This window comes from Podarcis pityusensis (genome assembly GCF_964106645.2).
Source record: "Podarcis pityusensis genome assembly, chromosome: 13".
Classification (NCBI taxonomy): Eukaryota; Metazoa; Chordata; class Lepidosauria; order Squamata; family Lacertidae; genus Podarcis; species Podarcis pityusensis.
In genome coordinates, this window is record NC_138038.1 from 17,922,606 (window position 1) to 17,949,755 (window position 27,150).

General features: G+C 48.4%; 1 protein-coding gene across 1 annotated transcript; it reads left to right on the top strand.

The window, feature by feature from the left end:
* Positions 1–1,933: 1,933 nt before the first annotated feature.
* SCAF1 (SR-related CTD associated factor 1) lies at positions 1,934–27,135 on the top strand. Its single transcript, XM_080978057.1, has 11 exons — positions 1,934–2,093; positions 5,150–5,307; positions 10,062–10,128; positions 13,683–13,810; positions 15,738–15,856; positions 16,615–16,727; positions 17,487–20,708; positions 22,285–22,367; positions 24,187–24,471; positions 26,128–26,256; positions 26,365–27,135. Exons 2-11 carry the CDS (start codon positions 5,170–5,172, stop codon positions 26,539–26,541), a joined length of 4,461 nt encoding a protein of 1,486 aa, XP_080834183.1. The 5' UTR covers positions 1,934–2,093; positions 5,150–5,169; the 3' UTR covers positions 26,542–27,135.
* The last annotated feature ends 15 nt before the right edge of the window (positions 27,136–27,150 follow it).

Here is a 27,150-nt window from a genome sequence, read left to right on the forward strand (position 1 = left end):
TCCACTTCCTTCACTAACAGCCCATTCCCTCCAACTGCATGACCCTTGATTCTATGACCCTTGATTCTATGTTGCTTGCAAGATCTGCCTGCATGTGATTATTTTACATGCGACTTTTGATTATTATTATTTTTGAAATGTGATATTTCAACCAGATCCCACCGCTTTCTGCGTGTGCATGTGTTTTAATTACATATAAACACATCTCTAGCGATACGCCCACAGCACTCGGTGAATCGCGGGTCAAACCCCATCTCTCAGCGCGCCCGTGATGTCATTAAGGAGTGGCGTTTCCCTCCCATGACGACATGCCCTTATCTCTATGGATACGACATTGCCGCTGCGAACGGGACTCGCCCCACCCAGAAAGATTCCATCTCCCGCAACTCCCCAAGGAAGAGCCCGTCGCAAAGCATTATGGGACAGGGCAGGGGCGCCTGGAACTCCTGCTCCACAGTCCCGTTGCGCCTCGAGCTCGGAAACGGGCTGGTCCAGTGCCGGAAGTCCAACCCCCTCCATGCCAACGTTCGAGGAAGTGAGGCGTCTGTCCCTAAGAGATGTAGAAAAAGCCAAGCGCTTCAGGCAGCTCTCACTTCCGGCTCCCGTTAGATTTCCCCTCCATGTGCGGGGTGGGGGCAAAGGATGCCGGACACTATATCGGAGCCGATGTAAACAAACGGAACCGAGCTCCCTTTTCCTTGCAGTGCTTTGAGATACCGATGCCCTGAGACACCTTCCATCCTCCACCGTTGCGGGAGGGGGAAAAAAAAGGCTCATTTTGGGCCCCAAAGGAGCTTGCATGCTGCCCCCTTGATGGTTGGAATAGAAGTATTTTGATTCCCCCCCCCCCCAATGAAATGCTATAAGTTAGGAAGATAACAGAAGTACCAGAGGTCATAAAAGCTGGCACACCAAGTGTGGGCGTTAAATCCGATTCGTGCCACGAAGATCACGCGTGTTGCGTGTCGGCTTTTTTGTAAATCGATGAGCTCCCGTGTCTTTTCTGCTCTGGGATCATTTCAAGCGGACAGAACACTGATTTTATTCTGAACCCTGTTTTGCTTTCGGTCGCTTTTCTGGGTGCAGAACAGATGCTTGCAAAGTCCTGCAACGAAACTTAAGGCGGTGGGGCAGAAAAGCGGCGCTAGCGTGGAAATGCATCCCCGCGTCGGGGGAACGGCTGCCTGTCAGGGAGAGGCGTCTGGAGAACGCGAACCGTGATCAAAGTGCAGATCATGCCGCCTTAAGCCCCTTTCCTTCACTTCCGATTCACCGAGTGCTGTGGGCGTATCGCTAGAGATGTGTTTATATGTAATTAAACACACATGCACACGCAGAAAGCAATGGCATCTTGTTGAAAAACCACATTTAAAAAATAATAATAATCAAAAGTCACATGCAAAATAATCACATGCAAGCAGATCTTGCAAGCAACATAGAATCAAGGGTCATGCAGTTGGAGGGATTGGGCTGTTAGGGAAGGAAGTGGAAATTAGAGCTTTTTTAAGGGACAGATATGAGAAAGGGCTGTATTTCACTAGCAAATAACTCAGGTTCAATCCCAGGCACCTCCAGAATCCTGTCAAGAAGATTCCTGACTCACATGAAATTACACTGCATCATGGGACAAAAACAGTCTCTCCCACCCACGGCCCCGCTCAGCTAAGACTGCAGCCCCTCGGCCCTCGCACTGCGGGGAGCGGCCTCCACTCCATACAAGGCCCCGTCAGCGGCGCGGCTCGCAAACTACATCCCCCATCACGCCCTGCGCGCTCCCTATCCACCCCGCCCCCTTTTCCCGTGCCGCCTCGAGGCATTCTGGTCGTTGGAGTCCGGGGCGCCGCCGCGTTCTACAAGGGGCTCTCCGGGAGCGGACTGCATCTCCCAGAATGCCACGGGAGCCGCCCTCTCTCGGAGGCCCCGCCCTCCCCGCCGCGGAGCCGAGCGGAGTAAAATGGCTGCCGCAGAGGCCGGGCCCGGACAGTGTCGGCGGCGGCGGCGGCGGGAGCGGCCGCGCCTCCTCCTCTTCCTCCTCCTCCTCTTCTTGTGTTGAAGTGGGCGGGCGGAAAGGCCTAGCTTCCCGGTGGAGCTGGGTAATTATGGCAATGGCTCGGGAGGGGCTGCCGGCCAAAGGGTCTTTCGCGGGGCTGGTGCGCGCGCGTGTATGTATGTGTGCAAAAAAAAAAGTGTGTTTGTATACATATATTTATTTTATTTATTCGCGCCGGGAGTGTGTTTGTGTGCGGGGGGGGCGAATATTAAGTGTACGCAATGCAGGGGCGAGGGCTTTTTAAAAATAATACAGTAATAATAATAATAATAATGGGGGTGTTCGGTTGTTTTAAAGTAGCGGTGACGGGCGGAGAAGGCCTCGGACGTGATGCGGGATCGGGGGGGCGGCGGGTTGGTCGGGGGGGTGGGGTGGGTTCATTTTGGCTTGGAGGCCATTCCCGTAAGCCCTAAAGGAGGGGCAGCTGTCGTGGGGGTGGGGGGCGGCCCCCAGACCCGTACCTTGTCTTGTTTCGGTATTAAGACAGTATTTTGGGGGTGGGGGTGGGTTTTGTGAGGAGATCTGTGGGGAAGCGATGCGTGTGGGGCGGCATCCATCCTGCGCCCACTTAACCTGAGGAGAAGCGCTGCTGGGGTCAGTGGGGCTTGGCGCTACCCTCCCATCCCCACTATACAGGCAGCGGATAGGGCTTTGTTTGCACCCCCTGGGAAAGGGGGAAGAGGGCATTCTAGGGGGTGTGCGCCTGCTTCTGGGGCTGTACATGGAGGGAAACGGTGGGGCAGAGGGATTTGAGGCATGTGGAATCTATGGAAGAAGATGGGCGGTTGTGGGGGGTTGTTTTAGTATAGCTAAGAGACGGATGGGGGTTCATTTGGGGTTGTTGGTGGCAGTCAAGGTCCTTTCTTGTGTCACTTGGGTAAGGAGGAGCTGATTTGACCCTGGGAAAGGGAACTGGATAGCATCAGTTAGACTAAATAGAATTTATCTCGTCATTCCGGGACGAAATGTTTGGACACCTGACATAGTGTCGTCTCCTCTTGAGAGAGTCTCTTGAATTGTAGGCAGGGATTTTTTTTTCTCATTGTCCGTTACTTTTGGACTGGAGTTGCCGAGGACTGAAGCCTAGGACCTTTTGCACACAAAACATAGCCTCTTTATCCCTGAGCTGCAGCAGTTGATGGTCAGGTAAATTCTATAATGGGAGTTGTGGACCTGAGATGCGGCTATGGTTAAGGGTGCTTTTTGTGGCTGAAGATAGCACAGAAGGCTCGTGGGTTGCCCAAAATGTGGTGTCATCAATGGGCTGTGGGATCTTGGTTGGTAAGCTGATGGAACGGCATGTCCAGGGTGAAATGACAGAAGAATTGTGAGGTTCCAAATGGAAAAATAAGAGAATGGGAAGGTTTTTCAGTGCCATGTGGTGAGAAGGTGGGTGGCAGAGGATTGATGGAAGGTTTTTAAGGAAATGTTGGATAAGCAACTTAATAGCAATTTTTAGATGTAGAATGTCTGAAGCAGAGGATTGGGCAGATGATCTGAAAGGTTTCTTCTAACTCTCTATGCTTATAATTTTACCTGTCTTTTGGGTCTGTTAGTATTTAGAATCTAGCACAAAATTGTGCAATTTAACGGAATAATTGGGGATTGAGGATTAACAGGTCTTTTAAAGTCTCATTTATCCATACCTACTTAAGACTAGAAAATACGGTTGTACGTACCTTCACACACGCCACATATCTAGGATTTGCAGATCTCCCAAAGAAACCAACATTCTACTAGTTTCGAACCTGAATCCTGGTCATTCTACCAAAGTTTCTATGTCTTGGGACAGCCTCAACATCTGATGCTGTTCAAGTTCATTCTTATTAGAAAGGAAATTAGAAAAGAATTTAAGACTAGGAATGGTGGGGAAGGCACTAGTGTTCTGAGCTGAGAAGATAAGATAAGGATCAGGGTTTATAAAACTTAGAGAGTCACCTCTTGTGAAAGAATGGTGCAGCAGAGAAGAATTATGTGTGGGTAGTCTGTGATGATTAGAAAGTGGGGGAATTTATTAGGTGAAAGTCAGACTCAGGGATGGGAAATATGTGGCCTTTCAGATATTGGTGAACTACAGCTCCCTTTATCCTTGACCTCTCGCCATGCTGGTTGGGCCTGTGTGAGTTGGAGTACATCAATAACTGGACGACCACCCCATTCTCGGTGGAGATGGAAGGGAACTTGGAATACTGGGCTCCTAACAGGCTACACGTATAATGACAACTTTATTTTAAAATAAGCAAATGCTTAAATGTATTGAACTATAAATCAGCTAATGAGCGGGGTTCTAGCACATTATCATTGTCGATCTTAAGGACACTGCAATCACTGTATTTTCTTCTCCCACTATATTCACTTGAGAGTACACTGCTCCACACAAACAAAAGTAATTTTAGATATGCCCGGGGACACTCTTCTTTTAGTATTATGTTTATTACCTATTTGGTTCACAAAACAGGGTATGAAACCGAGCTGGTTTCTTGGTGTTGAAGCTGGCTCAGAAAATAACCTGGAACATTTCCCTTCTTGAAGGGAGTTCTGGCAGGAGACTGTGATCTGGCTGTGCAGTAAGAAGCCTTTCCTCTTTGGCTGAGCCTGACTTAAGTGCTGTCTTACTGATTTAAATATGCAAACCTCAGGTGAGGCAAATGGCTTATATGCTGCCATGGCGCTTTAGCTACTTCCATTGGGCAACAATTAGAAAAGCATAATTGGAACACTGAAATGATTTTTACGGAAAGCCAGTTGCTACCTGCTCAATCCCAGCCCCTCTTCCCTTCGTTGCTTAGCTGAATTATGGACAGTGGAGACCTATATCCCATGTTGCAGTGGTGGGTGCAGGCAGAGTTTTCTGTGAAAGAAGCAGGGCTCTGGTGGATCGAAACATGGGCTGGCAAATCCTGAATTCTCTTGGAGAAGCATGAGGTATTGAGAGGCTGGGATGAGGAGATGACTTGTTGCGGACTGGGTGTCCAGATTTCAGAGTTCTATGCAAAGGGACTGTATTTCATCTAGTCTAGTTGAACAAGCTGTACCTGAAGAGGATAGGGTCAGAAACTGGATTGTCAGTCGCTAATGTCTCACTCCGTCAATATCTAGGATTTGCAGCTCCTGCAGACATGGAAGAGGAGGAGAATCGACGCCCCCCAGTAAGGGAGGATCCTGCACGAGGTGGCGAGAAGCCAGCCAGTGAACCTTCTCTCGATGCAGATTGGGACCAATCGGGTGCCCTCTGTGCTGGCCAAGCTATCATTCTGGTAATGACTGCTCAGTTTCTCAAGGGGTTGTGGGCTGGAGTGATGGGCATAGGCATTGCTTAATACTTATATTTCGAATGAGTAGTTCTTGCTGGGAAGCCTGTGGTTCCTTGAGGTTGAGCACAAATAATAGGTCCATTTTGAGGCATTAGTGGTGGTTTTGCTCAGAGGATTAATTTGTATTTCCACATTGTGCTGCTTTGTAGATACAGACGAGTTTACGAAAGCAGGACAGTTAAGTTAAAGTATGCAAAGTAACCAGTTGGGTATTTGGAGATGCTCTCCCCTGCTTCCTTCTTACAAAAGTCCAGTGTATTTTCCAGTTCAACCTCTTTATGGGCATGTAGCAAGTACTGAAATGATATATTGATTAAAAATGTACATGGCGCGTTACTGAAATACATCAAGAAGGGGTTGTGGCAATCTGGAAGAGGTGACACAGTTGGCATTGGACTGAGTGGCTTCCTGCCATTGGATCAGGAATGGGCAGTGAGAAGGAATGGGCAGTGAGACCCCAGCTCCCATCAGCCCTAATCAGTATGGCCAGTGCTCAAGCATGATGGGAATTGTAGTCCCAACAGCGTATGGAGGGCCCTTCCCTATTCTGCACAGTCAACTACAACCACAGGACTCTGAAAATGAAGTTCGGAGAATGTGGGACTAACATCCTCTTAAAAAGCAAGAGCTCTCACTCAACCTGTTCACACACTTTTTTTGATAGCTGCCAAACAGCCATTTGTTAAAGATACTGGACGATAGCAAGGCTGGAGATCTTGAATGATGTGGTTTTGTTCAGAAAACAAGTTTAATGGACATTGTGAATGGGCTCACTGTAGATAAATGAGAATCATTATCATGCAGAATCATAATTCATATCGTTACCCCCCCTTCCTCTACTGTTTTCAAGGTGCTATAGGAGTCCCATCCCCAATTTTTTATGATCACAACGTATCTCAGCACAAAATAGTTTCCATGTGAAATAAGTCTGCTGGGCAATAGTAAAGAGCGAGTGGATACTGAAAAATGAGGCAGCCTCACAATGAGAAGATTCACCTTCCCCAAGAAAGCAGTCTCTTAAGTTGACTCTTGCTTTCATAATACGGAAAGAGTTTCATAGGTCTATTTGCATGTATTTGGATACATTGCTAGACTTGCTTAGTTTTTTAACCTGAAAATAAAACTTTTCGTTTACTTTTGTGTCAATTCCTAAACATGAAAATTCATCATATGGGCTGAGATCCAAAAGGACCGTGCGCACACTTGCGTTTTTGGGAGACTTCCTTTCCCATTGTGGCCTCCTGTGTAACGCAAACACCAAATTCCAAAGGGTTGTCATACAATCGCCCGATTCAAATGTAATGATAAACAGTGGTTTATAGTTATGTGCAAAAGCTTTGGGTTTATGCTTTTTCTTCTACACCTCTCTTCACTGGTGCAGACACAAGGAGGAAATTGGAAGCTTATGTGTTCGATTACGGTTAGCCAGGTTAGTCAGGATTGTGTCTTGAGTGTTAGGTTAAGTTTAAAGGTGGCTAGTTAAAGCAAGGTAGCTTCATAAGCTATGAAGCTGGCTTATTTCAGCAGATCATAGTTAATATTAACCCCCGTTTAGTGTCATGTCCAAACCCTAAACTGGGGTTATTTGGCATTGAAAGCAGTACAGTTTCCTCCTGCTGATGTTGTGTGTAGAGTGTGCGAAGTGCGATTTGAAGCTTATTGCAGCTCATTCTTGCCATGATAAAACCATGGTTTACTGTAGTACCCAAACGAAGCTAATACAGGCAGTGACCATTTTGCATGGAGGTTCTGTATAAGTCCGCTCCGCCCCGTTCTCCCCTCTTCTGGTTCCAAAAAGACCTGCACGTCAGGACAATTGAACACACCTAAAATGGTCACTGCCTGTATACGTGTATCGGGATGATTTTTTTCTATCCATACGTGAAGTGTTTTTCTGGTTGCACATGGTTTTTTTGTATGTGTGTCACAGTCATTGCTTCCTCTCTAACAGTATTATAAATCAATCATTAGGCTTTCCTTGCAGAAATATGTTTAGGCTGCTATGCTTTTTTTTTTTTTTAAGTACACATCACTGCCATATAGAGTTTACTTGAAGTAAATATTTTTTCTTTCATTCCGTCCTACATTTGACTTCAGAAACCATAATTTCTTCGTTTTCTTTTCCACCTCTCCCTCACTTGCGCATCGTTGTTCTTTTAACTTCTCTCTTGGTGCTTGCCAATTGTTCTGTGGAACTGTTTGTTTAGTTCTGCCAGCTGGTGTGGCGTTCCAGAAAGAAAGAAAAATCTGTAGAATTGCATTAAAAAAAAAATTGGCCTTGCAGATAAGGATACAGAGATTGTAAAACTCGCCAGCCCACACATGTGGCTTCTTGCTTAACCAGCTTTCAGCAAAACAGGCTCCGCTTAGTCTTAGAGCTTGAAAAATAACGGTTCAGAAAACAACTGTTTTGGGTTTGGAGGGTAGAAGGAGTTGAAAAACAGAGAAATACTGGATACATTTCCCCATCGATGTAATAAGCAGCTCTTGCCAAAAATGAATAATTTTTTTTTGCCCAGACATAATATGTGAAATCCAGTCTTGTATATGATTGAAAGGAAGTCTGAACCATTTTCATTGGTGCTTACCCCAGGCAAGTGTGTATAGCAGGGCATTTATATATTATTTTAGTGTCCAAATGGAAACTTGGACAAAGCTCTTGGATGTGTGACATTCACAAAGTAGTATGACCTTTTTAATGAAATTAAATAGTACCAGTAGAACACAGCAGTATATCACACAGTAATTCTTAGGTTCTTCACAAGCAGTAGCATTTCTGGAAAACATCTGAACAAAATCTTTCAATATGTAGTGTGATACCTCAATATTTTCTTCTTCATAAGAATTCTGCTGCGGTTAATCCCCCCCCCCCCCAGGAGTCTCACTTTTGTCAGAACAGAAGTTAGTAGAAAAAGAGATTCATTTAAAGCATTGGGGCTCTACATACAAAATGTAGTAGACTATTAATATTTACATTAGTAATAGGATAATAATATCAAATTTATAAACTAATGTGTGGGTCAGGGTATTTTTCATATATATCCATATAATGCTCTCCCTCCTCCCCTTTACACAATTTTGTGGATTTTTTTTCTTTTGGAATCACTTTAATGCTTTATAGCTGAAAATTCTTCAATAAAATATCACTTTTTTAAAAAAGCCTCAGGGCTTCACCTTTTGGAAGACTTGCTTGCAGACATGCGTAAGTTCATGTAGCTAGATTTTTATCCTCTGTGCACTTACTTGGAAATAAGCCTCATCTTGAAACTTGGTGAGATTTCCTCTTTTATCAGCCACCCATTGTGCATTTAATACGCTTAATTAATAATTACTTCTAAAAGAAATGTCCTAGGGACAGGGAAGTCTGGAACCAACATGCATTCAGGAAGCATCTTTTGAAGCCTTTCCTCCTAAGAGATAAAGAGCAAACATTAAAAGATGCTTGGCCTTGGGGCATGCAGAAGAATGTAGTTGGAAGGGGGAAAACAGGCTACAGCTGTAAACTTGCACAACTAATTAAGCTGAGACCGTGATCTTGGATCATTGGATAGGCACAAGATAAATGAGACAGGTGACGGTGACAACCAAGCAGAAGGCTTCGGGTTCAAACTTCAAGGTATTGGCTCAGTCTTGGGTGCTGAAAGCACGTGAGTGCAGAGAAGACCACATGCAATGGAATTTGGTTAATTTTTAAAAGTCCTGGCTACAAAGCTATAAAGGAGAAATTCTGGATCAACGTTGGCTTCTTAGGGGTGGTTTCTACTTGCCCCACATTCATGGCAATTTGCAGGTCTGGTTTGAATAAAAATCATCTATCTCCGTCAGGTTCAATTTTTGGGTTAGGTTTTTATTATATTATAATGTATATAAAACAGAGAGCAGGGATAACTATGGGCAAAACTTAAAAGACGAAAAACAAAATTATAAAATAGGCACTTGAAAGAGTTGAAATAATAAAGTCTAAGTGAAGACAATCAATGTTATCAGATCATCACGTATAATTCCAGATTTGCCAGACTTGTGACCTGTTGTCTTGAAAATGATGGTTCCATTGTATATGCCATAAAGGAATGTCAAATCGTATAAAAACTGAATGTTGTAGTCCTTGTCATAATCTGCCGCCAGTGATACCAAGCATCCAGTGTAAGATGATTCCACTGAATTGCAGTTCCTATTCTTACTGCCAAGATCATATATATATAAATCATTTTTAAACAATATATTTACATTGGTGTCATCAAAAATACTCAGTTACATTAATTCTGGACAACGAAAGATTTATTTTTGACAACCTGCACTGTTTCTAGCGAATCGTTCTTTTTTAATGATGAGCCATTCATCACCCAATGTGTATATTTAACTACATCCTTAATGTGAGCTTTACGTCCAGTATTGCAGTGTAATAGCTTGCTTGTTATCATTGTTCTGACGTTTCTTAAAGTGGCGCTTAGGCTGGAAACAAGATCTCCAAAGTTCTTGGGCAGTTTTTGTTTTATTTTGCAAGGTTCTCATGTATAAGATTTCTGTCTTGATTTCATATCAGCCTTTGAGTCTTGCCCCATTGATTGTCCCTGTGCAAACCCATCCAATGTCCGCCATGAAAGCTAGCCGGTCATTTTCAGTTGGGCTTCTGGCAGTTGCAGTACTGGATGTTTCTCAGCAAGAGCTAAGGGTTGTTGTTGTTTTTGTCCTTGCAGAAAGCTTTGCAGCAAGCTGTGGGCAGCGGCCTGCCGGGTGAACTGCAGGATCCAGCCAGTGAGAAAGGTAACTCAAAATCAAGAGGCAAACCAAGGAGCGAGGGGACCAATGGGTTCGTCGGGTGGATTAGTTGCACTTTCAAGAGTAGGCGCCTCTGCTGTGAACATCACAATTCAGCGTGAACATAGCAGATCTCAGACCAGGCTTGAGGGATGTGGGCTTTTTGTGGGGAGGAGTGTTGGAGAACGAGAAGTTGCCTTTTACCAAGTCGCATCAGTTGCCCATTTAGCTCAGTGTTGTCTGCTCTGATTGGTAGAGTTTCAGACAAGGGTCCCTCCCAGCCCTACCTGGAGACACCAGGGATTGAACCCAGGGACTTCCAGCATCCAACAGGTGTATTCTTCCACTGAGCTATTCACATTCCCCTTAAGTTGAAGCCACATGTTTCCTTTATTTACTAAAAAAAAAAAAAGTCTATCCACAAGGTGCCTGATGTTCACCAATTAAAAACCTGAACTAAATTATAGGTGCTTAATGTGCCTAATAATAATAATAACAATATATTATTTATACCCCACCCATCTGGCTGAGTTTTCCCAGCCACTCTGGGCAGCTCCCAACAGAATATTAAAAACACGATAAAACATCAAACATTAAAAACTTCCCTAAACAGAGCTGCCTTCAGATGTCTTCTAAAAGTAAGATAGTTGTTTATTTCCTTGACATCTGGTGGGGGAGCGTTCCACAGGGAGGGAGCCATAACTGAGGAGGCCCTCTGCCTGCTTCCCTGTAACCTCACTTCTTGCAGGGAGGGAACCACCAGAAGGCCCTCGGAGCAGGACCTCAGTGCCCAGCCTGAACGATGGGGGTGGAGATGCTCCTTCAGGTATACTGGGCCGAGCCCATTTAGGACTTTAAAGGTCAGCACCAACACTTTGAATTGGGCTCGGAAACATACTGGGAGCCAATGTAGGTCTTTCAGGACCGGTGTTATGTGGTCTCGGCAGCCGCTCCCACTCACCAGTCTAGCTGCCGCATTCTGGTTCTTTTCATGTGCCTAGTTTTCCAGGGCAACGCAAATATTTAGAATTGTGAAATGATGCTTCTCGGTGCCCGCAGTGACTTCAAGACAAGGAAGCATTGAGCTTTCCAATAATACCAGCATCTTTCCCTTCAAGAGGCACAAACTGGCAAGAGATCTAGAATATATAAATACACATACATCTATGTCGGTATTTCTTAATTAGAGCTGGTGTCTGCAGGATTTAAAAGAGCACACCTGTTATCCATAGCTAGTCGAGAGGAGGTGGGCACTGAAGGGGGAGGCTCATCATGCAGCTGATCCCTGTTTCAGTCCCCGGCATCTTCAGGTAGAAACACTGCCAGTTAAAAGACAGTACTGAGTTAGATGGGCCAATGGTTTGACTCTGTCAGAGCAGTGATGGCCATACTTGGCCCTCCAGCTGTTTTTTGGGACTACAACTCCCATCATCCCTAGCTAACAGGACCAGTCATCAGGGATGATGGGAATTGTAGTCCCCAAACAGCTGGAGGGCCAAGTTTGGCCATCACTGGTCTAGAGGAAGTTTCATGTGATCTTAGTAGTCCTTGTTAATGCTTTTGACTAAATGCTCAAAGTCCTCCTCATACCAACCGTTACTGATTTATCTCAGGCTACCCAGCAATTTCTAGGGACGCAGGTGGCGCTGCGGGTTAAACCACAGAGCCTAGAACTTGCCGATCAGAAGGTTGGCGGTTCGAATCCCCGCAACGGGGTGAGCTCCTGTGGCTCGGTCCCTGCTCCTGCCAACCTAGCAGTTTGAAAGCACCTCAAAGTGCAAGTAGATAAATAGGTACCGCTCTGGCGGGAAGGTAAACGGCGTTTCTTTTTTTTAAGAATAATTTTTTATTAACCGACCAATCACATCAAATCAAATCAAATTACATAAATTCCAAATTACACAGCCGAATTTTAAATTTTTGTTGGGGGTACCCATATTTCAAGTTCCGAAGGGATCCAATCAACTTCTTGCTTCTTACTGCTGTTTTAATGTCCACAAATCTAACCTTATGATGTTCACAGTACTATCCAGTCCTTTCTTATTATTTTTCCACATCTCTTGTTGTTATTTTCATATATTTTTCCTTTCTCTTTGTGACCTCTGATAGTCTCCGCAAGCTGGTTAAAACAGTTTGTAATCCTGCGTGGATATTTTTTTTTTTATCCAGTAGCCATATCCAGATGTTTTCCATATAACATCACTTCCATACATCAAAACAGTCTTAGTGTCATTAATCTTCACCAATCTGCCTCCTTTCTCAAAACCTCTAAGGAGATTCACTAGGAATGCAGTCTGAAAACAAATCCGTTCTTCCGGCTATAAATCCTTTGGCAAGATGGCGACTCCGAATTAATTGCTGTGCCATTCCCAAAAGCTCTTATTGCTCCATAAAGCATACTTTTGGTTAAAGTTTATCTCCACACAGACCTTAATCATCCTGCTTGGGTCAGTTCAACCGACGGTTCTAATGAGGAGGGGTTCTTGTAAATCACATAGAAGGAAGGTAAAAAAGGTTCCCCCCCCCCCAATTCAGCCCCGTTGTCAACATACCCCGTCTTTGGTGTATCTTCATCGTAAAATATTCCTGTTTCTCCAGCCCGTCGTCTTCTTTCGCAGAGGTCACTTAAATTAGCAGACTTCACTCCCCTTCTTCACTTGAAATATGTGCATTTGCTTCTTTTGTAATTAATTATTCCAAATTGCTGCAACTAGTGCGCGATCAGAGACAGCGTCCAGGAGAGCCGATGTCCACACAGGGGCATTCTGCCTAGGGCCCTCACCCCCTTCTTTCGAATTAGGGGGTGAGGGCAGAGCAGGCAAGGGCAGTGTTCCCCATTTCCTTGGGGCAACAAGGGAGGCTGCCTACTCCCATAACAGCCTCTTAATTACCCCGTGTGGGTCGGAGAGATGGTATTGTCGGCCATCTTCCAATGCGCCCCCTAGTGGCCCCCCGGAAGGTAAACGGCGTTTCCGTGCGCTGCTCTGGTTGGCCAGAAGCAGCTTAGTCATGCTGGCCACATGACCTGGAAGCTGTACGCCGGCTCCCTCAGCCAATAAAGCGAGATGAGCGCTGCAACCCCAGAGTCGGCCACGACTGGACCTAATGGTCAGGGGTCCCTTTATCTTTACTTTGCCCAGCAAGTTCATGACCGAGCTAAGATCTAAGGATTCCCAGTGCATGACTCTTTAGTACTGAGGTAGAAGTTTGATTGTGGCCTACAGGTGAGCCACTATCCCATTTCTGGTGGATCTCGTGGACAAGATATTGATTTGATCTAGCAAGGCATTTCATGTGCTCATAAACAAAGAGTGCATCCTCTTAAGATTTGTGGTCGTTCACTATTTGTGATAAGCAGTCTGGGGTATGGACTCTTTTTTAAATGAGAATTTGCAAAGCGAAAGAATGAAGTCATCCAGTCTTTGGGCTGTGTAATGGCAGACTTCAGCTACCTGTATAGTTCATGTGCAGCTGCTTTTTGGAGCACTAGATCCCTTCAAAGCAGGCATGTCATACCTTTCTAGTGGGTCCCTCTTGCTGTCATTGCCTCTTTTTTTCAGATGCTGAATGCAAGCACACAAGCCGGAGGAAATGGTGCAAGAGCTCCAGATCCGAAGGACTCGGAGGTACCTGGCTGGGAACTGGGGACCCTGCACTGGCCTGTGATAGGAATGCCACAATGGGTGAGGTATGTTGGCAAACACTGCATCCCTATTATAATGTGTTAACATTGGAAAGCTTGCATGTTCTGCTGCAGATCTGTGTAAGGGCCAAACAGTTTGGATTTGATATCCCGCCTTTCACTCCCTTTAAGGAGTCTCAAAGCGGCTAACATTCTCCTTTCCCTTCCTCCCCCACAACAAATACTCTGTGAGGTGAGTGGGGCTGAGAGACTTCAAAGAAGTGTGACTGGCCCAAGGTCACCCAGCAGCTGCATGTGGAGGAGCAGAGACGCGAACCCGGTTCCCCAGATTACGAGACTACCGCTCTTAACCACTACACCACAACAGTGTGACTGCTGGAGATTCCTAATGCACTGGGGTCAACTACACATGGGTTTGGTCTTACCGGGCAAATAAATTCTGGGGAATGGTGTGCTCACCTCCTTTCTTCGGTGATGGGGCCTGCTGAGGGCCTGAAGGGCCCCACCCATGCCTCTTTCCATCTGGCTTGGGGCAGGGCCTGACAGGGTCTTAAGGACTGCTGCTGTTGCTTAGCACCAAGGGCTCCTCTTTTAAATTGTTTTTAATTTTTATCTGTGTTGTTTTAAATGACACCATCTTGGCTGTGAGCCCTGGATGACCTGCCCCCTGCCTTACTGACCCGTTCCCATCTGGCCTGGGAGAGTGGAGTGCTGACTGACTCCAGCTACAAAAGTTGAGCAGATTCTTGGGCTGGAGTATTGTTTAAGGGGCGTTGAGAGAGCTGTTGCTGTTATTGATATTCTTGTTGAACTGTATCTTTAGTTTTAGATCTTGTGATTTATCTGGATTGTCTCCAATTAGGTTGTATACTTTCTGATGTGTTTTATTTGTTTATGACTTCTGTTATGTTTGTAATTATGTAAATATTGTCATGTTGTAAGCCGCCTTGAGCCTAGTTTCAACTGTGGAAAGGTGGCATACAAATAAAATGATGATGATGAGTGTCCATCTGTGAACAGTTGTGGGTTTTCTGTTGTGAATGTGGGCCTGTCATGGTGTTCTTTCCTCAGCATTCTTTAGAGGAGGAATTGGAGGTCTTGGCCTGTGTGTTGATGCCAGCTTCTGTTACCTTCTGGGCTCTTGTAATCATCATCATTATTCAAGAATACAAAAAAATAAAAACTAAAAAATTCTGTTAAAAAGAGAAAATATTACAAAGTGAGAATATGATTTGACTACAAAGTACAGTGGTACCTCGGGTTACATATGCTTCATGTTACAGACTCCGCTAACCCAGAAATAGTACCTCGGGTTAAGAACTTTCCTTCAGGATGAAAACAGAAATCATGCTCCGGTGGCGTGGCAGCAACAGGAGGCCCCATTAGCTAAAGTGGTTCTTCAGGTTAAGAACAGTTTCAGGTTAAGAACTGACCTCCGGAACGAATTAAGTACTTAACCTGAGGTACCACTGTATAGTTGATAAACTCAGTACATTTTGAGTTCATAGAACTGTATAGAGTTGGAAGGTACCCTGAGGGTCATCTAGTCCAACCCCCTGCAATGCAGGAATATGGCAGGTGTCCCATACAGGGATCAAACCTGCAACCTTGGCATTACCAGCCCCATGTTCAGTTCCGATTGTTATATTTGGTAAATCGGTACTTTCACTGGAGACAAGATGCACACGATTCCTGTTAATTTACTCTTTATCATGTAATTCATGCCATTCAAAAGGGCATAAAATATGTGGATGATAAGTAACATTATTCATTTTCAAAGTAGACCCATTAGGTCAGTGAACTTAAACAACTTGCATCCACTGTTTTTTTAACAATATAAGTCTGCTCTGAAAATGACTTTGTTGGCTATCACCCCATGACAATCCCAGCATTGCCTAATTCTTCCTTAGCATATATAACCAGAGGGTCCCAATTATTCAGCACTTGTTTATTTTCCTATTCCTTCCTCCAGGTCCTTGAGGCTCCTTCTTCTGGTGTGGTGCCTGACTTGGCTGGAGTCTGTGACTACCTGGAGTGGACTTACCATTTGCCGCAGGGAGTAGAGAGCTCCGTAGGAACTCAGGCAGTTTAGTAAGTGGGACTCCCATAGGGCAACTATCTCAGGGAGGACAAATGCCCATTCTTGTGGCTACAGTCTGGAGCTTCACAGTAAAAGCTCTGAAATTCTACCATTCAGCAGAAGTTCTGTAAAACATCGGAGCTGCACAGCTGGCAGGATAACGGTAATAACGAGGCTTTTAGGAACATAAGCCTGTTGGCAAATTAAATTCAGAAGTGCATCAAGCAGTAAAATGCACGTATCAAAGTATCCTTTTTAGGAACTTGGGAATTAAATCTGAGTGCAGTTGCAGAAGGAGGGGAAATTGCAAAAGCCAAATGGCTTTGTAGCAGAAAAGGGGCTCTCATGAGCTACTGCCCTGGCAAATAGAATAGTATTGACTGCTACTTCTGTGCAGTCCCCTGTGGAAAGGGAGCTCAGCTAAGGGGGAGAAGCTGCTGGATCATGACCCAGGTCCCCTCAAGGATTTAGACACTGTCAAGCAGAGCTTAGGGATCACAGTGGACCAGAGGGAATGACACAGATTTCTAAGGTACATGGAACCGAAATGCCATGAATTATGCCTCCACGTCAGTGGAGTTTAGTGCAGACCACAATAATGCTTCCCTTATTTCTGATCATTGCCCATGCTGGCAGGAACTGGAGTCCAATATCTAGGGGGCAACAGGTTGGGAAAAGGCTGGCTTAGAATGCCGTGCTGGAAATTGGGATCCCTGGGTCGCCGGTGCGGGACCCGCTTCCTAATTCTGTTTTTTGTCTCTTTCAACAGCGGGGATGAAGATATGGAAGAAGTGGAGCTGGTGGCTGAGGTGCGGCTGGGGGATGTGGGTGCCTTGTCTGGCATCTTGAGAAGAAATCTGTCTTGGAGGATGCAGAAGTCTGGTGGGTGTCTGCACATATGCGAGAAAAAATGAGACAGATGAGGAAAGGGATGCAGGCATGACTCTCTAGGATGGAAACTACATTATATGGTAAACCATAGAGAGGGGGTCAGGCAGGATGTATTAACAAGATCCAGGGTGGCGGTGCCATTCAGCAAGTTCCAGAGCCTGCCATCTTATACATAGCAGGGGGAAACGGGCTGCCGTACTTGGCGGTAGGGTAGTAAAACGGTTTCTTTTCAGTGTTGGGTCTCTTCCCCCAGCCCATTCATAATTGCGTATGTGCTGATAGAAGATCTTCTATTTCAATTGCTTCAGCACAGTTTCTCTTAGGGCCCAGGACCCACAAAGATACTCATTTTTCAGGGGATCCCCACCCCTGCTGCTCAATCCTGCCCCAATATGAGCTGCTGGCAGGCTTCTGCAATGGTACCTCTCCCTTTCTGCTGACCTTGGACCTTGAGCCCACATATGGTGAGGATAAATCCTGCAGCTGATGGAAACCCAGGTCTCTGTAGCTTGAGATTTGGACTGAGACTCTGAAGTTGCTGGCTACAGCTTTAGGCAGCTCCAGAGCTGGATGCCTGTACTGGCTAATGGAGTACTGTATGCTATCTGAGGCTTATACCCAGTCGATAGCAGCAGAATTGGAAATATCGGAACCCTGACTCCTGTGAAGCACCAGTTGTGGAATGTGATAAAATTCCCGTCTTCCAAATTTGGGTGCACGCCTAACCATTTCCATTTTTGCTCCCTGCAGCCTGCCTTGGATTATCTGCACCTTGCTGGAGAGGAAGCAACGCCTGTCCCCTTGGCCACCATTCCCTTTCAGAGCAGCCTTATCCTCTGGACTCACACAGAACTCTGCCTGTAATGGACCTGGCTCCTTGGACTTCTCTTTTAGCCAGGAGCCAAGTTTCGCAGTCCCCTAAAGCAGACAGGACTTCTTCACCTTGCTTGGGCATGACTCTGGGTACTGGCATGGGGGTATCCAGCGGGGGGCAGCAGCGCCCGCAGAGCGCCGCCAGCCGGGAATCTGAATCCCAGCAGCGTTCCCAGCCACCTCCCGCCAACTCCTTGGACAAGGCCGATTCCAGCACCTCTTCTTCATCATCCTGCTCTTCATCGTCATCCTCAATCTCCTGCCACCAGGGCCTGCCAGGCGAAGGTGGCGGCGACTCTTCAAACCCCTGCCCCCCAATGCACTCCCCGGACTTAGATATTTATGATCCCTTCCACCCGACCGATGAGGATAACCTCAATGGTGATTTTGCCTTTGGCGACTCTCCCCACAAAGAGGCAGAGGGTGGGCGGCATGACCAGAAGTACGACCCCTTTGACCCCACGGGCTCTAACCCCAGTTCCTCCATCAGCACCCCTTCGCACGAGGAGGATGACGAAGATGAGGACGACGATGAAGACGACAACGACCAACACCCTCCGGACATGTCCCACAGCATCAGTCGCATCTCAGAAACATTGGCTGGGATCTACGACGAAAACAGCCTGAGCCAAGATTTCCCCAGCTCGGACAAAGGGCAGGAAGATTCTGAGCCAGAGGTGGAAGCCGGCAGGGATTACGAAACGGAGGCAGCCTGCTCTGCTGAGCTTCCCGAGGGCAAAGAGCCCCCGGGTGCCGATTCCACTCTGCCTGAGGAGCTTCCTTCAGAGCAGGTGGAAGCTAAAGCCCCTGAGCCACGCCGCCGGGTCTTTGTGGTAGACTTGGCCCCCAAAGGACGCTTGGATGCTGAAACCAAGCCACAGCTGGAAGGGAAAGTGTCCCTGGAGGTGGTGACTGTTGGAAACGCCAAGCTGAGGAGTGGCGAGAAGACATCCAAAGGAGGCGGGCATCATCGGGCCGGACGCCGGTCATCCATGGAGTGGGACGGGAGTGGTGGCGGCGACTCGGAAATTGAGGAAGGCGAGATTGTCCAGCCAGAGGATGAGCGCTATAGCCCCATTCGACTTTTCCGGAGCAGGTGCCGGCCTGCCGAACAGCGCACCCTGCGGGTGGTCGAAGGAGACGACTTCCTGTCGCTGCACGCCGACTCAGATGACGAGGGAGCCCTACAGATCGACTTCAGCGAGAGCCAGCCTGACCCCCGTTGGAAGGGCGTGGACCTGAGGAGAAAGATTCTGACCCAGCGAAGAGAGCGCTATCATCGGGCCCCCTCGCCCCTGCCTCCGCCACCGCCGCCTCCACCAGCCCCCAAGCGCCCTGCTTCCAAGTCTCACTCCGGATCGAGCTCTGGCTCCTGCAAGAAATCGAAAAGGGAGCGCAAAAGGTCTCGCGAGCGCAAGGCCTCGAAAACCAAGGAGGCCTACGTCTCCCCGTGGAATCCCAAGAAGAAATCCAAATCGCGCTCGAAATCCAAGGAGCGCCGGCATTCACACCACAGGGCTTCGCGGTCCCGCTCACATCACCGAGCCTCCCGGTCCTGGTCGCCGTCGATCAGCACCAGCTTGTCTGCGGTTGGCTCCTCCCATACCTCCGCCGAGCGGCGCAAGAGCAGGAGATCAAAGTCGAAGGAGAAGCGCCGCGGCCGGCGCTCTCGGTCGCGCAGCAGCAGCCGTGCCCATCGCAGCAGGCACAAAGAGAAACATCGGGGGGATGGCGGCAGGAAGAAGAAGAAACGCTCCCGGTCTCACTCGCGGGAGAAGCACCCTTCCCATCGGTTGTCCAAGGACAAGGAACGGGAGGTGCACCTGCAGGAGGAGCCCAAGTCTGAGAAGGTCCTGATGGAACGCCGTAGAGATGCACGGACTGTGGTGCCCCCATCGATCCAGGACCTCAACGACAACGATCTCTTCACCATCAAGAGGACCATCACGGTCAACCAGCAGGAGAAAATGGAAGGGCTCTTGGAGACGCCAGAGAGAGCTAAGCGGGAAGTCCTTTACGATTCCGAAGGGCTGAGCTTCGATGCTTGCTTCTCGGACCGTGAGCCCGCAGAGGAATCCAAATCGGGCGGGGGGCGGCTAGCGGCCAAGGAGGACGTGGTCCTGTCCCGCAAGGACAAGCGGCCGGAGGAGGACATCAAGCAGAAGGTGCCTAAGGAGAAAGAGCGCAAGAGGGCCTACCTGGGGGAGCGCCCAGGTGCCCGCGATAAGTACAAAAAAAAGTTGAAGGAGGGACCGCCCTGTTCTGAACAGCAGGAGTTGCCCAAAGTGGAGAAAAAGGCCCGGCCGGATCGGGACAAGACTGGGAAAAAGATCAAAGCTGGAAGCCACAAGGAAAGTGGCAAGTTGGGCTCCGGCCGGAAGGTGAAGCTCCAGTCCAAGGTGGCTGTTTTGATCCGCGAAGGGGTCAGCAGCACCACGTCGGTCAAGGAGGTGGGTTCCATCGGTGTGAAGTTCAGCCGCGACAAGGAGAGCCGCTCTCCTTTCCTCAAGTCGGAGGAGAAGGTACTGATGGTTGGGGCCTCGGCAGCAGGCCAGGGAGAGATGGCCGACGTCAAGGAGCCAGGCTTCAAGCCCAAGAAAGTCAAAGGGCTGAAGGCCAAGATGGGCGTGAAGAAGCTGAAGGGCATCAAGCCCAAGGGTGCCTCAGAGCCCAAGAAGAAGAAGAAGCTCAAGGTGAAGACTGGGCTGAAGAAATCCAAAGCCGACAGCTGCAGTCAAGGCGCGAGCAGCCCCTTGAGGGTCAAGGAGGAGCCCTCGTGGTCTGGTTCGGAGAAATCGGAGGTCACCGCCAAACCACCGAGCCCGCAGCCCTTGGCCCCAGGCCAAGAGCTCACGCCTGACTCCCAGACAGTGGACAGCAGCTGCAAGACGCCCGATGTCTCCTTCCTTCCTGAAGAGCCCCCCGTCGAGCCCCCCAGGGTGCCAGCAGACGAGCCGGAAGCCGACAGCTTGTCCGAGACCAAAGAGGAACAGCCGCTGCAGCCACCCCCTCACCCACCTCGCAGCTTGCCCCAGCCACCGGCCCCCATGTCATGGAACCTGCAGGGTGGGGTGGACTGCACCAGTGGCGTGTTGGCATGTAGGTATTGGGATGGGGCCAGGGCAGGGGGGAGGGAGTGCTTTTGTGGAGCCCTGCTCATTGGTCTTTTTTAACGCATTGATACACTGCTTAATACTAAAACAGTTTCCAAGCAGGTTACAAAAATAACTTGCGTTTGTGTATGTGTGTGTGTGTGCGAGCACACACACACACAGAGTGAAACTGAAAAACTAAAGCAAAGCTAAAAGACAACACAATGCAAAACAACAAAATCCTAATGAAGCAGAAACATATCAACACATTTTGAAAATGTCTCGAGGGCCAGATATCCCTTCCCTCTTCTCCCTTTTACCAAAGCACTTCCATTGGTGGTTCTAGTATGAATCTGAAATACGGCTCTGCAGACCCCTGTATTGCCTGCGTGCCATAATGGCATTGATTTTTTTCCTTGATGGATCTTTGCCTTATGGAAGCTGTCCCTGTCCTTGCCTAGAAGGTAGAGCCCCCTTTGTGTGCCCATACAATTGGAAGAGATCTCAGAGTTCACCTCTTCCGCCCCTCTGCTCAGTGCATGATGCAAGTGCAGAATCCCTGGCAGGTGCCCACCAAGAGCTGCTTAAATACCTCCACCAAAGGAGTGTTTGCTGCCTCCCAAGGCAAGCCTTTTCCAATTTTGGACCGCTATCAGCATAATGTCCAGCTGATAGCTGCTTCCCTCCCAATTCTCACCTGTTGGTTCTGATCCTCTGGAGCGACCAAGGGCCCAAGTCTGCTGTTTTCTGCATGACAGACCTCCAGATATTCAAAGACTGCTGTGTCTTGAAGGATTAAACCAGTGTTAAGTCCAGGTCACTGCAAAACTTCACTGTCCATGCACAAAACATTGAATGCAGCCGCAGTCTTCACAACCTTTTCATTTTGTTTCTTGGGGCTGTCGATAAAAGCCTGAAATTCTGCACTGCTCATCCAGTGAAGGGCAAAAATTCAGAGTACTGGGGGTGGGGTGGGGGTTATGAAGTAGTTCTCTTCAGCCATAACTTGTGCGACCAAAAGTTCCCAAGGCATTAAAAACCTGAACCTTACCAGCATGAGAAATCACATAAGGAAAGTACATGCCTCTGGGTGTTTGCCATTTTGCCCTAAAGGCACCTGGAACTTGTGTTCCTTGGAGCAGAACCTTCCCAGCTCTGCTAACAGTCGGAGCCAAGGAGCACAGCCCTTCTTGTAGATTTGCTTTCATTTTTCAGTGCATCTGTGTTTTTAAACTGCGCAGAGCAGTGATAAGGTCTTAACTATAGTTGTTGTAGGAGATCTGCATATTTTAAAGAGCACCTGGGGGTGGGATCGAATTTGGGCAGTGATAGGATGTTTAGCCCCATCTCAGTTACAAGTTTATTTCTCCCCACCCCGGTGCTGTTTTTCCATGCTGAGTGGGCAGGGAGGGGAGAGAGAATAGAATTATAGAGCAGACCATCCCCCTGTTTGATAAGGGGGACTTGGGCGTCTGTATATCAGGGGTGAGGAACCTCTTAACTGTCTGCCTGCACTCCCTTCTCCACCCCCACCCCATGCCCGTTTGGCAAACCGTTTCTGAGCCTCTTGTTTCTTAACCTAGTGACTGCCCTGCTTTTCAAGATGGAAGAGGCCAACCTTGCAAGCAGGGCAAAAGCCCAGGAGCTTATTCAAGCAACCAATCAGGTACGGAGCAGGTTTGAAACGGTTAAAACCGCTGTTGCAATTCATTTTCATTGTGTAGATAACGGAGATTGGTCTACCCAAATATCACAGGGTTTTGGCACTCGAGTTACAGCCACAACGAGTATTTTCAGTACAAAAACCTCAAATTCAACCAAGAGATCTGGCTGTGGCAACTGTATTTCTGGGAATGCATGTGAAACTCCTTTTTAGCCGTGTGGGAGGGAAGGGCAGGAGGTGGAAGGTTGTGGGGCTGACTTGATAACACAAACGGGACGAAGTGCAAACTTCTTGGAAGGCAAGGCAAAGATGACCATTGCACACTTTAAGGGTTGCGTCAAAGCCCAGAGCACTGTGTACTCTCGCGAAAGCAAGGTGTGCTGTCTAGCACAGAAGCTGGCACTCGTGAGTGTTGCCTCTTACTTTTAAAAATAAAATTATTATTATTATTAGATTCCTGGTTCTCATGGTAGCAGGGACAAGCTTAGGTGTATGTGGGTGTTTTCTGGTAAAGGACTTGCATACAGTGAGGGCTTGATCTTCTCCAGAGATGGGGGTTTCATCTCTCCTAGGATAGCAACTGGTTCTGCATCTCCCAAGCTGGCTGCCATGTCCTTCCTGGCCTCCCTCTGCCCCTCTACTCTTTGATAGACTAGTTCCCAAATTTAATGCAAATCTGCTTTTTTTAAAAAGCAAAAAAAAGCATGGTATATGCAAAATGAGATGATGTGAACATATCACCCATTTGAATAAACAAGCATTACTAAACAGACACTCTAGCCCTGTGCCCACTTACCTGGAAACAAACCCCAGCAAGCAAAGTTGGGTTTGCTTTCTGAATACACAGAGGCGATTGGGTTGTAAATTCTGTCCAATCTCAGAATGTGTTGTTTGGGGTTCCCCGCATCAGTGACAACTAGCTCTTCCTCTCATAATCACGTGGTGTTTCAGAGCTGTACAGCTGTTACACCACATTCAGCAGCCAGTTTCTCTTCCTCCAAATCAAGTCTGGTCATTTTCTGTTTTTCTTGAATTGAAAGCCATCCAAAGACACTGAGGAAGTCGTATTGCTTTGAAAGTTCTGCTCGAGTGGTGATGTCGGTGTTTAGCTGTCATTGTAGGACCCATTGAACGCGTCTCCAATGCCCAGTTTGGGCTGAGAGGACAAATCAGCTTTGGGGAGGTTGTGTTTGTGGCTGTAGCAGGGCGCATGGCTAGCGGAGGGAATCTGGCAATGCAGATTCCCTGTGTAAAGGGAGTTGGGTTTATCTCACTAAGAGTGAGGCACACATGATCCTAGGCCCAATTTCATGAGGTTGGGGGGAGCCCCGAAGGGAAAGAAAGAAGGCAATAGAGGAAAATGGTGGTAGGAGGAGCCAAAATGAATAGGAGGAGAAGTGGGGAAAGCCCTCTGCAATCAACACATTGAGACCTCTGGCAAGAGTGAGCTGGCCCCACACACTTTGGCTTGGGGGCCTGACGCATTGCCCCCGAAGAAATGCAGCCCTTAGCAAAAGAGAGGTTCCCCAAGGCCTTGTGTAACTATTCCCTCAACTGCCACCGGTAGGTGTAGCTTCCTCTAAGCTCTTACAGAGAGCATCAGCCCTGCTTACTGATTTTGCAATGTGCAGTTGCACCCAACTGGGGTATCTTTTAGGGAAGGGAGATTGACAGGTCGCCCTGTCCCATCCACAGCCAGGTATACCTATCCAGTTACCTGATTGCTTCTGGGTGGCATCCCAACATCTAGCTCTTGAGTTTGGAGAAATGGAAGGCCAATGACATGCCGTCTTAACCATCTCCTCCTCCTTTCTCCTACCAGATCCTGACCCACACCAAGCCTGCTGCCTCCTTGGGCCCCCCTCAGCCACCAGCACCACCGGCCCACCTGCCTGCCTCGCACTTGGCTGTACCGCCCGTCTCCTACCTGCTCCAGAGCTCCCTGCCTCTCGGAGGCTGCGGCTCCACCCCCACCACTCCCACCGGAGTCTTGCCCGGGACGTTGAGCCAGGCTTCGTCAGGCCCTCCCTCGGCAGCCATATTTGCCTCTTCCTCTGGCACCGATCTGGGGAGCACCAGCTCTGAAGGGCGCGGAGACAGCGACAAGGTAAGAGCTGGGGTTGTTTTTGGAATGAAGCAGCTGGTGCTTTAAGGCAAGCCTTCCCCAGCCTAGTGCCCTCCAGAAGCTGCTGGGCTCCAGCACCCATCATCCCTAACTACCATTGTCCATGCCAGCTGGGTTTGTGTCATGGACTGGCTGGACACAGAAGAAGGATGGGATGTACCAGCTGGGGAACCCCCAAGGGAAGAAGGCTGAGAGCCCAGGGAGCGGTGGTGCCACGCCAATGAGCAGCCAGAGGAAGAAGACTGGGAAGAGGAGGGATCAAAAACTGAAGGGGTAACGGTTTAGTGAGCAGGGAGAGTCTGTGACAGAAAGAAGCCCAGAAGCAGAAACAGAGGCAAAAGCAGGAGAGGAGGGAGGGCAGAGATTAGTCGGACTGGTGAAGAAGCCAGGGTGTCTCCCTCTTCTGCTTTGACCAGCTCCCCTCCGCCTGGTCTCCCAGGACCAGGAGAGGCATAAAGTGGGAGGAGCAAAGGCAGGTGCATTGGTGTAGTCTCAGACTGGGAAGGACCTTGCAGAGGAGGAGACTTAGGCAGCTGTGGGAAGGTGCAGGTTTCTTCAGTCTCCAAAACTGCCTCATAGGGGTAAGACCTACCAGAGATAAGTTGCTTGCTAATTAGGCCCAATACTCCTGTGCAGCTCCTGTTTTGCTAAGAAAGAGTTAGCTCTGAGTGATTTCTTGCTGGCCAACTTACTTGCAGAATGTCAGAAGTTTCAGAGTCATGAAACATCAGGAGGGCCACAGGCTCCTTACTTCTGCACTAAGCAGCACAGATTGGGGCCAGTTGCCCAGCCCTAAAATCACCAGGGACGTGAGAATCTGCCTTAGGCCAAGTCAGACCATTGGCTCATCTAGTTCAGGATTGGCAGCAGAGATCTCTCCCAGCCTTACGTGGAGGTGACAGGGATTGAACCCTGGGACCTTCTGCATGCATTGAAAGCAGATGCTGCACCACTGTGTTAAAGCCCTCCCCTAGATATTCAGCAGTGGACCACGGTCCATAATCCTGGTATTGGACAGGTGCTTTAAACCATCTATGGAGGGGGTCAAACAGTTTCCTAGGGGAAGAGAAAGGATGTTCTTACAGAGGTATCCGTTTCGGCTAATGAACCGTTGCTTGCAAGCAACATAGAAGTGGGGCTTGATCAGCCCAGGGCTGCCACTTCTCACACCTATGCCATGCCATCGACATACCTTAAAGATAAAGGGACCCCTGACCGTTAGGTCCAATCGTGGCCGACTCTGGGGTTGCGGCACTCATCTCGCTTTATTGGCCGAGGGAGCTGGCGTACAGCTTCCGGGTCATGTGGCCAGCATGACTAAGCCGCTTCTGGTGAACCACAGCAGCACACGGAAACGCTGTTTACCTTCCCGCCGGAGTGGTACCTATTTATCTACTTGCACTTTGATGTTCTTTCGAACTGCTAGGTTGGCAGGAGTAGGGACCGAGCAAGGGGAGCTCACCCTGTTGCGGGGATTCGAACCGCCGACCTTCTGATCGGCAAGTCCTAGGCTCTGTGGTTTAACCCACAGCGCCACCCACATCCCACTCAACATACCTTAGAACTAGCTTTACTTCACCTTGCGCCTGCCCCCCCGCCCCGGCTTCAGCTGACTCTCCTGCCTCTGCTCCACTGCAGTACCTGAAAAAGCTCCACACACAGGAACGAGCAGTGGAGGAAGTGAAGCTGGCCATCAAGCCCTATTACCAGAAGAAGGAGATCACCAAGGAAGAATACAAAGACATCCTGCGTAAAGCCGTCCACAAGGTGAAAGAGGCTCCTGGGGTCACGCGGGAGACTTGGAAGTGGGGAGGCCCACGGTGAGAGGGGGAAAGGTGTTGACGTTTGTTTTGTCCTCCTCCAATCCTCCTCTAGATCTGCCACAGCAAGAGCGGCGAAATCAACCCTGTCAAAGTGAACAACCTAGTGAAGGCGTACGTCCAGCGATACAAGTACTTTCGAAAACACGGGCGCAAGATGGATGAGGAGCCAGGCCCCCCCAAGGAGATAGCGGGGCTGGACAAGTCTGGCTTGCCCATGCCCCCGCTCTGATTCCCCCCCCCCTCTTGACCACCAAGGGGGAAAAAATATCAAAAGGAATGGCCCTTCTTTATGCAAATAGGCTTGGCTGGGCCCCCCTCCCCCGGCCCCCTTTCCTGTGTGTGGGGCGTGTGGAAGGGAGGAGTTGGGGCGACCCGCTTTGTTTGGGGAGGGGTGGCATTTGGAGATTGCGGGTCTTGTGCATCTGCTACCTGCCCCTCAACACTCAACAGTTTTAGCCACAAAGCGACTTGTGTTTTACCCTGTAAATACAGATGAGAGTATGGGAAACTAATTTTTAGTTTCATCACTCTCCAGACCCCACCACCCCCATGATAAAATGGGTGGATGTTATTCCCCACCCCACCCCACCCACCTTAGTTTTTACTCATTTAGCATGTTTTTAATTTGACGGTTTTATTCTTGCCCTCCCTCCCGTCAGGAGTCATGAAAGAGCAGTACCGTGGCCGGCCTGTAGATGGCAGCTTCCTGCCACACTGGGCGGGTAGCACATCCCTCATCCTCCCCCCAGTTGTAAGTTCGTCTGCCATACTCTTCCCCTCCCCCACCCCTTTCTCTTCATAAAACTGCATTTAGCCATCTAAACCGAGCTCTGTCTCT